Below are 13,260 nucleotides of genomic sequence, written 5' to 3' on the forward strand. Positions count from 1 at the left end.
TTTTTTAAGGTCTCTTTCCTACAGAAATGTAACCGTATGTTTGTTTGAGAAGTAGAATGTTTGTGAAGGTCGTGACCTCCGTCTCAGCTGTGACCCTTTGTGAAGGTCATGACTTCCATCTCAGCTGTGACCCTTTGTGAAAGTCGTGACCTCCGTCTCAGCTGTGACCCTTTGTGAAGGTTGTGACCTCCATCTCAGCTGTGACCCTTAGTGAAAGTCGTGACCTCTGTTTCAGCTGTGACCCTTAGTGAAGGTCGTGATCTCTGTCTCAGCTGTGACTCTATGTGAAGGTCGTGACCTCCATGTCAGCTGTGACCCTTCGTGAAGGTCATGACCTCCATCTCAGCTGTGACCCAAGGAGACGCCTCACTGCTCATTCAACACCAACTTCTCCTTTCAAAGAAACGCTGCGACTCACTGAACGATTCACTCTTTAAATCTTAAAGCTCCTTTTTAACGTGGAAGTTTAATCCAGACGATCACTGATTCATACTTTAATCACCTGGATTATTATTATGGATTATTTTCTGTCTCTGTTATTATGGGATGTCATGTTTCCACAGTAGATTATTATGGGATGACATGTTTCCACGGTATGTTATTATGGGATGACATGTTTCCACAGTAGATTATTATTCGATGACATGTTTCCACAGTATATTATTATTTTTTGATGACATGTTTCTATTCAGTACTGTTAACACTGATCCTGCTGCTGTTGCTCATTTACATGTTTTCTAACTTTGGTTCCTGGTGTGTATCCGTCCTCTCTGGTACCTCCATCTTCTCTTCAGGGTCTAAATCTGGCTCTACTTCACCTTCAACACTTTCCCTTCTAGTTCTGGCACCACCTTCTCTGACTGGCTGTCAGGTTGGTGACTCAGGAGGGTTTTAATAAAAGCAGAGAAAAGTTCTTAAAGGTATTCAGAGCCACTGGTTACAGATTAAGTTTTCAGTTTTCTTCCTGGAATATTTAGTGTTCATGTTTTATCCTCTCTGATGAAAACTACATTTACATGTTTCTTTATGTTTGTAGTTCACGTCTGTCTGTTTTGAGACTCCCTCATGTCTCTGTGATTAATCTGCTCTACGTTCTCTTCTGCTTGCTGTATTTCACCTGGACGTTGTGTCTCCCTGGAGACGGGCTGGACACAGCTGCAGAGGAGTCTTCCTTCAACTCGTAGGTCTCCTCTTTGACCCAGAACGGAGGGTCGCTTTTTTTTTGTCTCCACTTTATCCTGAAACTGAGGACGCAGCTGCTGCAGAAACATTCGTCCCTCTGACCTGGTAAAGGTCTCATCTCTGTTATCTCTGACACCTGAGTGTGTGTGTGTGTGTGTGTGTGTGTGTGTGTGTGTGTGTGTGTGTGTGTGTGTGTGTGTGTGTGTGTGTGTGTGTGTGTGTGTGTGTGTGTGTGTGTGTGTGTGTGTGTGTGTGTGTGCAGCTGCAGCTCACCGTCCTCACTGAAGTCGTCCACCAGAATGATGTCATGGATGAGATGAACCGGAGTTCTGTTTAAAACACTGCAGAGAAACACAGAAGAAAATATCATTAGTCTCAAAAACACAGACAAACAAATGTGTGCAGTACACACACACACACACACACACACACACACACACACACACACACACACACACACACACACACACACACACACACACACACACACACACACACACACAGACAGACAGACACAGATACACACACAAACTCAGGTGCTCATGAATCCATTACGTACGCGCTGCACGCCATATGAAACATCATATTGAAAATGTCAGCCCAAATTCCTTTTATGAAAATGTACGACATGTCGGCTCTAAAAAACTATTTCATTAAATGGAAGATTGAAACATAAAAAATTCATAAGTTTTACTGGAAGAAAATGAGAAAATGTGTTTTGTTATGGAAGAGTTTCTGCTCTGGTTTATTTAATTATTTCTACTGTTCAATCCTCCGTGTTCATCATTCCCTCTGGATGAGGCTGAGGAGGAAGAGGAGGATGAAGGGCATAAAAGGATAAAAGGGGGAAAGACAAGTGATGAGGAAGAGGAAGACTGATAGAGAGGATTAGGAGGATGAAGAAAAAGGATGAGAGAGGAGACATGGAGAAAATGACTATAGAAGGAAAGAAGGAAGCATACAAGAGGAGAGGAAGGAGGAAAGATGGAAGAAAATATTAAGAAAGAAAAGGAGGGAAGGAAACTGGAAAAAAGGAGGAGGAGGAAGAGAAGCAGAATAAAAGAGAAAAGGAGGGGAAGGACGGAAAGAAGAAAGCAAATGAGATAAAAGGAGGAGAGGAAGACAAGATAAAACTGGAATAAGGAAGATAAGAGGAAATGAGAGGGTACAGAGGAGGAAAAGGAGACACAGGAACTGATAAAAGGAAAGGGAAGGAAGGAGGGGAGGGGAGGGGATGCGAAGGAACTCAGGACTCAGGCATCAATCAGTTCATCTATCAGTTCATCTATCAGTTCATCTATCAGTTCATCAATCAGTTCATCAATCAGTTCATCTATCAGTTCATCTATCAGTTCATCAATCAGTTCATCTATCAGTTCATCAATCAGTTCATCAATCAGTTCATCTATCAGTTCATCAATCAGTTCATCAATCAATTCATCAATCAGTTCATCAATCAATTCATCAATCAGTTCATCAATCAGTTCATCAATCAGTTCATCAATCAGTTCATCAATCAGTTCATCTATCAGTTCATCAATCAGTTCATCTATCAGTTCATCTATCAGTTCATCAATCAGTTCATCAATCAGTTCATCTATCAGTTCATCAATCGGTTCATCAATCGGTTCATCAATCGGTTCATCAATCGGTTCATCAATCGGTTCATCTATCAGTTCATCAATCAGTTCATCAGTTCATCAATCAGTTCATCAATCAGTTCATCAATCAGTTCATCAATCAGTTCATCAATCAGTTCATCAATCAATTCATCAATCAGTTCATCAATCAATTCATCAATCAGTTCATCAATCAGTTCATCAATCAGTTCATCTATCAGTTCATCAATCAGTTCATCAATCAGTTCATCAATCAGTTCATCTATCAGTTCATCAATCAGTTCATCAATCAGTTCATCAATCAGTTCATCAATCAGTTCATCAATCAATCATCAGTTCATCAATCAGTTCATCAATCAGTTCATCAATCAGTTCATCAATCAGTTCATCTATCGGTTCATCAATCAGTTCATCAATCGGTTCATCTATCGGTTCATCAATCGGTTCATCAATCAGTTCATCAATCAGTTCATCAATCAATTCATCAATCAGTTCATCAATCGGTTCATCTATCAGTTCATCAATCGGTTCATCTATCAGTTCATCAATCAGTTCATCTATCAGTTCATCAATCAGTTCATCAATCAGTTCATCAATCAGTTCATCAATCAGTTCATCAATCAGTTCATCTATCAGTTCATCTATCAGTTCATCAATCAGTTCATCAATCAGTTCATCAATCAGTTCATCTATCAGTTCATCAATCGGTTCATCTATCAGTTCATCAATCGGTTCATCAATCAGTTCATCAATCAGTTCATCAATCAATTCATCAATCAGTTCATCAATCGGTTCATCTATCAGTTCATCAATCGGTTCATCTATCAGTTCATCAATCAGTTCATCAATCAGTTCATCAATCAGTTCATCTATCAGTTCATCAATCGGTTCATCTATCAGTTCATCAATCGGTTCATCAATCGGTTCATCAATCAGTTCATCAATCGGTTCATCAATCAGTTCATCAATCGGTTCATCAATCAGTTCATCAATCAGTTCATCTATCAGTTCATCAATCAGTTCATCAATCAGTTCATCAATCAGTTCATCAATCAGTTCATCTATCAGTTCATCAATCAGTTCATCTCTGCTACAGACAAACGTGGATGAATGGACACAAATATCTTTTCTTTCTGCGTCTCTTCACCTTCTCTCTCTCTTTATCAACTTACACACACACACACACACACACACACACACACACACACACACACACACACACACACACACACACACACACACACACACACACACACACACACACACACACAGTTCACAGGCCACCAGCTCTGAGGCTCCGCCCCCTCAGGAGTGCAGAGGAGCAGCTATCTCCAGCTCACAGAGAATATAATCACAGCTGACAGTCACAGAGGAGCACCTTCATATCTGAACTCAACTCTATAACAATCTGAAGGGATTTTATTATTTATTTATTTATTTTTCTGAAAGATTTTCATGACCTACAGCTTTCATCCAGAGTGCCTGGAGAAGTGTTTCTAGAGCGGAAGTGAATCTGACCCACTCTGAGAAATCTGATGCTAAATGGGTGCTGCTGATCAGGTCAGAGGTCAGAGGTCAACTCCCACAGGAAACGCCCGTTCTGAGCTAGATAACACAGGCTGGAGGGGGTCAACGTGGAGAAAGACGAGAACAGCTGCAACAAACAAGCAGGTTCTTTAAAGAACAGGACAAAAGAGATGATGTCACAGCCTGTTGTCAGCCATGTTGATTTGAACTGTATTATTAAATGTCAAACTACCCCCCCCCCCAACAAGTCCTCCAACACACGTGGGAATACAGGTTGTTTGTTGGTCTACATTATGTAAGTAACTTAACCTACGTTACTTTAGTTAAACATGAAAGTCCTACATGCACGTAATTTTCAGGCCAAGGACAGACTGACACAGTGTCCTCTACTGTTCTCTAGTGGCCTGACGGGTGTATTACACATTCTGCCGTGATACTGGGCTGAAGAGGAAGAAAACACCCGAGTAATCCAACCCTTTTAGGAGGAGAACGCTTTTATTCACTCTAATTAACCACATTTACTGTAAACACGTACAAACGGTGTCAAATTTGGGGAAAAATCATCAGAACTTGGTCACAACTGCTGAGAATGAGTTTGAACTGCAGCTACGAGCTTCAGTTTGAGTTGTAGATCTCAATTTGTGAGTTTTCTGGGTTACGGTGAACTGACAACACGAGACAGGTTCAATGTCAGTGAGCATCAGTTGTTACACTTTTGTTTGTGCCCTGAAAACTCTCGGCTGCAGGCAGCACGTGTTTTGTGAGCAGGTGCTGCAGCTCCCAATCCTCCGTTCCAGGTTTCAGATTGTGTTGGCGCTCTGCTGGCTGGATTTATGGATTTATTTACACCTGAGAAGTGACGCTTTCAACCGTTGGCCGCTAGATTTCTTCTGCTTGCCTGGTTACTGTAAAAGCACGCTGTCACTCTGTCCTTCATGTGGAGGGGGTGTTTGTTGTAGCGCAGAAACTCAATTTTCTACAGGTGAGAAGTCAAATTAGTTTCTTCTGTTTATGTGGTATTAGACTTCGCTGCAGGGCTAAATTTTGTTCTTTTATCCTCTTTAAAACATTCTCCTTTTCTGTCTGTCTCTGTTTACACCTCGCCTCAGTTCCCTCCCTCTTTGTTCCCCTCTCTCTCTGCCTGATTGGTTTCTGACAGCCAGCTCCTCCATCCTCCACCTCGCTGGAGTAATTCATCACTCTTTTCTCTCCACCTCTGCATCCGCCACTCGTTCCACTCATCCACATCCTGCCGTCTTTCTCCAACCGATTTCTCTATCAGGACCACGGACAGCAATGGAGGAATTTTACTGCAAAATTATCTGAAGAAATCTTTAAATCCGAATCATGATTCAATCTTTTTCTAAATAAACACATTTTCAAATATGCAGCACAAAAAAATCATGTCTTAAAAACAGATTTATCTTTTTTAAAGTGAGTACTTCACCTCTTTCACTGCATCTTAAATCTGTCTCACCCCAACAGAAAGCCTTTCCCAGCAGATCTGTGGAAACTGTTCTTGGAAAGAAATCCTGATTCAGCCACTCAATATGCTCTGTTCTGTCCAACCTGCAGTGATGCATTCTGCTATATATCTGCACCCAGTAAATACTGTCTCATCACCGCTGATCTACTGAGCTGTACGTCTGCATTCATCAGTCCCAGTGTGGAACCAGAGCCCGAGCTGTCCCTGCTAATCTGCACACATCTACATCTATATTCACTAATTATGTCTCATGACTGTTTATGGACTGGATGCTGTATGTAGAAGCTCATCAGTGTTTGTCTAATGCCTCATACAAGCAATGAATGGAGAGAAGATGGAATAAAAAGTCTCATTACTGATGATCTGAGATGTTACATTCCCATCCTGTAAATACAAACAAATACTGTGTAATTACAGCAGATGGAGCTACTAAACACGTTTCTGATGAATGCTGTTTAATCAGGAATAACAATATTCTTTCTGAGATGTTTTGGGGGAACGACATATCTTTTTTGGGGCTTGAGCTCAATGTAAAAACTACAGTTTAACAAAATTTAGAGAAGGATGAAGATTGAGAGAGAAGAATATAAGAAGAGGACAACAGAGGGCCTCGAATGCCTTTTTAAAACAGTCAATGAGCTGCAGACAGCAAACTCTATAAATCCTGCTCTTCTTCTTGCTAATAAATCCTGAGTGATGAGCTGTAGGAAGTGATTTGGACTCTTTGCTATGCGTTTTTAGGACCACTGAGTCAGAAAGTGCTGAACTGTTGCTGATCGAGAAGTGCCATTTCTACACTCCCGATGACTGCTGGCTGCTGAGCAGAGCAGGATGGTTGCTTGGCTGGATTACAGACTGACTGATGGACCACCAGAGTAATTAGATGGCTAACCGTGGTTTGTTTTACAGGCTTTCTGAAGCCTGATCTCGTCTTAGACTGATTAATTTATTAATGAAAGTTAAAACTATAAGAAAGAGCTGTGTTTGACCATGACATTGTTTCTACATGAAATTTTATCAAAAGTTATTTGTACAAAAATTACATTTCTGTTATGCTTTAAGAAATCCATTTTAAAATCTCTGGAAATGACACCTTAAGTCGATATCGTATTAAAATCACGATCTCGATTCAGGCCTCTATACGCCCTCATTTCTGAATTCCAACAATTCTGCTGCATTTTCATTCGGGACATCGGCTGCACCAAAACAAGTGCTTCTACTCTCCCTCAACCAATAACAATGCAGCATTCCACCACGTGATGCAGAACAGCAGAAACCGGCAGGAAGGACGTTGAGTTCTTACCTGCCCGCTGAGAACTGCATGCAGCTCGCAGGACTGCGCACAGCTTCAAGGAAAACTACCAGACATTGGAGTGGTTTGGAAAAGTAGGTGGCCCAACATATTTCAGTGCTCAGTGTGATGCCTCCTTGGAGTGTTTGCTGGTCAATAAATGGAAATATTCCAAAGCTACAGGGATGTAGATCTCCTCTTCTCTCTCAATTTAAAGAGTTTCTTGTCTTTTATTTGCACAAACAGTACGAGATGCAAAGCGGAGCGATGTACTGATATTTCCTCAATGCGTTTGTGCTGCCTGAGACACGAGGGATGGAGATGATTGTAATTTGTGTCATTGTGCTTCGAGTGCCCTCACAAACAGAAAAATTTATCACAATCAGCAATTAATGAAGGCAAGTAAACAAAAACAAAGGTAGGTGCTGGCTGGATATCAGAACAAACATTGAATGAACCCTTTCTGAAGTCCATTAACATGCAGCATGTGTGCAGGCTTGGCTGTGGATGTAAAATGAACAGAAAAGACCAGATATGTTTTCTTACTTCTCCATCTGTAACATGGTGTGCTGCCACAGTGTTTGTGATATAAATCCCTCTTGTAGGATTAGCTGGCTTTTTTATGTCATTAAATTTGGCATCGATGAGTGAAAATTCCTGCCAGAGCAGCTTTGATCTCATAATATTTATTACATTGGATGAGATTTCTGTCTGGCTGTCCCTTGATGCTGCTCTGTAAATAATGGAACCTTTACATGAACACACACACACACACACACACACACACACACACACACACACACACACACACACACACACACACACACACACACACACTCACTCACTCACTCACTCACTCACTCACTCACTCACTCACTCCTCACTCTCCCTCCCTCCCTCCCTCACTCACACACACACACACACACACACACACACACACACACACACACACACACACACACACACACACACACACACACACTCACACTCACACTCACACACACACGGAGCTGAAATGAACTGAACCCGATCAGACCGGATGTCCACAGCAGCTCTGCATGTCTCTCCTCTTCCGTTTTTCTCTCCATCTCTTCGGCCTGCTAATCTCTTGGCCGGCGGAGATGCAGAAGATGAGATCAATTTTCGGATCAGACTTTGATTAAATATCGACAAGGCCGGCTCTCCCTCCGCCAGCAGCTCTTTGATCAGGAGATGAAAAGCTTTCAAAGTGCCCATCATTGTCTCAGAAATCAAACTTATTAAAACTCAGCGTGCTCACCGCCGGGACCCAAAGTGCCCAAAACTCCCAAATTACAGCTCTTCATAATGTAATTGTCGGCATTCAATTGGTTTTCAGTGTTTTCAGAGTCCTTGGAGCAAAGCCTGATTACATATAGTGAAAAGAAAACGTATCTATGTATTATCAGGAGATTCAAGTTTTCTTTCAGCCTCTTTAAAAAGCTGTTAGAAAGCTTCATAAAGAGGTTGTAAACTTTTCAGCTGTGAAGATATAGAGAGTGATGAGCTGGTGATGCCTTGCTCAAGGTGGAATGTCTTCGCTTCCTTATGTTGTTGGGACAGTTTTAAAAACATCTGGTCCAGATGCGTTCATGGGCTTGTGGAAATGTTCGGGTCTATAACCTGACCGAGCAGCACCAGAAGGCATCAACACATTGTGTCTGGACCTTTTCCAGAGTATTCTGCAGGTTTCCGTCATTACAAAAGGATTCCTGGCTGCCAGGAACTCTGGAGCAAAAGGTTTCATGTAAAAGACAGACGGGAACATTTTCCTTTCAACAGAACCCAAGTGATCATAGTCTGCTATTCAGGACTCGGTTGTTTCAGCAACCTGCTGTCCTCAGACACAAAACAGGAAATGTTTTTTGTTGTAACAAGATGCGAGTCGGAGCGCAGTAATGTGCAGGAAGCGGGCGAAGATATAACCTTCATGAGTAATATTCCAAGTTTCATCACTTGATTGTGATTTGTAAATGTGGTTTTATGACTGATGGTACGTGGACATCAGTGATGTCACCATCGACCTGAAACTGGAGCAGAGAAACAGCAGATTTTGGGGAATAAAATCTTCAACATTCCTACTGACAGCCAAGTGTTCCTGAGCCTATGCAGTGATTTCCACTGACTCCTCTCCTTTGCTGTGAGCGGCATGTTGTCATGTTGGAGGAGCCTGTTGCCATGGCGCCACAGTTCAAGTTGTTCACAGTGAATGTTTCCCTCAGAACGTCCCGGTAGAACTCGGTGTTGACAGTCTGACTCTGGGGGACGAAGAAAACCCAGCTGGTGTCTCCTGACTTGACGATCCTTCTCAGGTGTTGGACAGTGAAGCTCCGCCCCTTTTAAAATCTCTTGAAAGCATTTCGAGGATCTCTGTTGACCGTTTACAGAGTTTGACCCAAAATCTGCCGTTTGTCTGCTCCAGTTTCAGGTTTCCATGGTGACATCACTGATGTTCTCGTACCAGCGGTCACGTTAACGTGTGGAAATCAGTGATGATGATGAGCTCTGAATACTTCCTGATGAAGGTGGTTGCTGCCTCATACATCATTGTGCTGCGTTAAACAGGAACTTCTGAATGACACCTCGTAGTTTTACTATGTGATAATAGCTGAACTTCAGCAACAATCAATAAATAAAAGTGAGAATTGTTCAATGCAATGGATTCAACAACTCCACGGAGCAGTGAAACGTCACTGTGTGCAGGTAGAAACTGAAACCAGCATCAATCTAAAACAGGGATTCTTTGCTTTGGATGAGCAGTAACGTAATTAAACACAATTTGCAGTTAACGGGCCAAAATCAGAAAAACCAATAATCAGATAATAATCATATAATAATCACATAATAATCATAATAATCACATAATAATTGTATAATAGTCACATAATAATCATATAATAATCACAATAATTACATAATCAAATAATAATCATATAATACCGCACATAATAATCATATAATAATCATATGATAATATAATGATCATAATAATCACACCATAATCATATAATACTCATAATAATCATATACTAATTACAATAATCAGATAATAATCAGATAATAATCACATAATAATCATATAATAATCACATAATAATCATATAATAATCACACTAATCACACAATAATCACATAATACTCACATAATAATATATAATACTCATAATAATCACATAATAATCATATAATAATCACATAATAATCACAATAATCATGTAATAATCATAATATTATTCTGAGTGAATTCTGAATGTCTTTAAGGTCAAATTGAAAAATGTGTAGTCAAATGTTTTAATTTCAAAATAAACAATCTGCTGCACCCTGGTGAGATAAATAAAAAGGCAGCTAAACTAGAGTGTACAGTACACACACACACACACACACACACACACACACACACACACACACACACACACACACACACACACACACACACACACACACACACACACACGAGTGTATACACACATATATACCGAGAGACAGAGCCAACGGGAGCGGAGGAGCCCAGGGAGACAGATTGTCTTTTAATTGGTTGAAAACTGCAGAGCTTTGAGAAGGGCTGAAGGGGAGGACACACACACACACACACACACACACACACACACACACACACACACACACACACACACACACACACACACACACACACACACACACACACACACACACACACACACACACACACACACACGAGCACACACACAAGCACAGCAAACACTGTGATAGTGAGGAGACGTAGCCAGTCCCTCCCTCCTGACTGGTATACTGAGCTGAACTCACGCCAGAACCAGGAGGTGTGTGTGTGTGTGTGTGTGTGTGTGTGTGTGTGTGTGTGTGTGTGTGTGTGTGTGTGTGTGTGTGTGTGTGTGTGTGTGTGTGTGTGTGTGTGTGTGTGTGTGTGTGTGTGTGGCACCCTGCTGATATCATCAGACTGATGGCTCAGAGATGAGGGTCAGGCTGTAAATGTGTGTGAAGGTTTTGTTCTGATGGATATTTTCTGAATATCCAGATGTTGCTCATCAGCCAACATCTGGACAGTACAGGTAGCTGAAGGCGGGGCCTGTGAAGGTGAGGCCTCTGAAGCCTAACTAGAGATTTGATTTCAGCAGAAAAGTTATACAATTTTGAAAACATAGTTTTACAACTCTCTGATTAAACATCAAACCCTCTGGTCCTGAGGTATGAGTGTGTTTTACCTCTTGATGGTGCGGAGCAGGGTAGACCGGGCCTCATTGTGGAAGGTGATGATGATGGAGGTTGAAGGAAGGTCAGAGTCGTAGTGAAGAGTAGTGCACCTGCAGAAGAAGAGTGGGATCGAACATGACATCACTGATCAGTGGAAAAGAACAAGGTGTTTAGAAATGTGTTAAATAGGTCATAAAGTTTTGTATTAAAGGGTCCATAGTGTATAAACTTCTATAGACCGCAGTTTACTTCAATGTATAACTCCGCCCTCTGCCCCGCCCACTTCACTACGTTGAGGAACCGCTGCTCCGATTTTTAACAGAAGATAAATTATCATTAAATAACCTTCTAAAGGACTAATTTTCACAAATACGTGTGTGTGTGTGTGTGTGTGTGTGTGTGTGTGTGTGTGTGTGTGTGTGTGTGTGTGTGTGTGTGTGTGTGTGTGTGTGTGTGTGTGTGACTGTGTGTGTGTGTATGTGAGTGTGTTTTCATAACTAACATCACCGTCTTTGTAACACAACACTCCCAGATTTCTGTTCTCTGCTGAACTTTATAAAGATCAGATTCATGTTCTTTCACAGAGAAAGCTGCAGAGCGACAACACGTATCTGCTGTCTGAAGGAAGACGACACTCAGAACATCTGGACGAGCTCTGATGTGGCAGCAACTTTTCAGATCAGAGGTCTCTGTGAAGTTTGGCTGAGCAGTTTATATGCATTACTTCAATTCATAACTCATAACACAGGACGTGAGACAAGGTTTTTATGGATCTGAGCATCCAACAGATCAGAGACCAGCTCAGCGGGGTCACCTGCAATAATCCAGCCTCGTGTTCAACAACATGAAATCAAGTGACTACTAGCAGACCTCGTGTCATATTTTGAATGTTTTGTGGCCTCAGCTCGGTGTGTCTGCTCAACGTGTCCCTAAGCCACACATTGAGCCTCCTCCTGATAATACTGAGGGTTAGAACAGCAGCTAAACTATTAGCAGGTCGGCAGGCAGCGTCAGTCAGTGCACACGAGCACCGAGCTGTGAAATGAGACCATCAGCACCTCATTAACCACCAATCTGACGCTTGTCCTGTTGGTGGAGATTAAATGGAGAAATAAATAATATCTGCACAGCACATTAACAAATGTTAATCAAATCAGAGACATGAGGAGGATTCATGCTTTTACTGCTGTAATATGAAATCTATCCATCCATGCATCATCCATCCATCCATCCATGCATCATTCAACCATCCATCCATCATCTAACCATCCATCCATCATCCAGCCATCCAGCCAGCCAGCCAGCCATCCATCCATCCATCCATCCAACCATCCACCCACCCACCCACCCACCCACCCATCCATCCATCATCTTCAGCTGCAATACCAGTGAGTGCCACTACAGGTCGGCTCCAAAAAGCCTCCGGCTCCATAGACTCCCATTCAACTTCTCTCATCAAATCCAAAGTGAATAAAATGTGTCCATCAGTTATCTCGGTGTTGTTAGCTAAAGTCACTCCTTCTTATTAGTTTTCTGGAGGTCCATCTGAAAATAATCCCTCATTCATTAGAAAAGAAGATTCAAGAAGACCTGTTTTTGGGGGCGTGTCTGTTTGATTGACAGGCCTGTGGTGCAGACAGGTTACAGCTATCGGTGGGCGGGACGTAGTATCGTCAGGTTTCCAATCAGATCGGTCAGATCCACCGCTGGCTCCTCCCCCAGCTCATCCAAATATGGTCACTTCCTGCTCCAAACTGCTCCAAACTATCAAGATGGTGACGGACAGAATCTGAACTGGAGGATTCATAACGTTCACAAACCAACGATGACATCACTGATGGTTGATGACATCACTGATGGATGATGGTTGGTTTGTGACACTGATACACTTCCCTCTAGTGGACAGGATGTGTATTACATGCGTTGCAGTGATATCGGGGGCTGTTGTT

General features: G+C 41.9%; 1 protein-coding gene across 1 annotated transcript in view; it reads right to left on the minus strand.

Moving 5' to 3' along the window:
• LOC138637262 (polypeptide N-acetylgalactosaminyltransferase 14-like) overlaps positions 1 to 13,260 on the minus strand; it is a gene marked incomplete at its 3' end in the record, with an annotated part of 121,588 nt that overhangs the window by 38,740 nt on the left and 69,588 nt on the right. The window contains exons 3-4 of the mRNA XM_069725799.1: positions 11,323 to 11,421; positions 1,456 to 1,523 (exon numbers count right to left, since the gene is read on the minus strand). Of these exons, the coding sequence (XP_069581900.1) occupies positions 1,456 to 1,523; positions 11,323 to 11,421 (167 nt within the window). The remainder of the gene's footprint in view (positions 1 to 1,455; positions 1,524 to 11,322; positions 11,422 to 13,260) is intronic.

Source organism: Brachyistius frenatus, unplaced genomic scaffold, assembly GCF_029030835.1.
Source record: "Brachyistius frenatus isolate BFR_SWC_R1_liver_20210118 unplaced genomic scaffold, ASM2903083v1 Contig_449, whole genome shotgun sequence".
In the NCBI taxonomy this organism is placed as follows: Eukaryota; Metazoa; Chordata; class Actinopteri; family Embiotocidae; genus Brachyistius; species Brachyistius frenatus.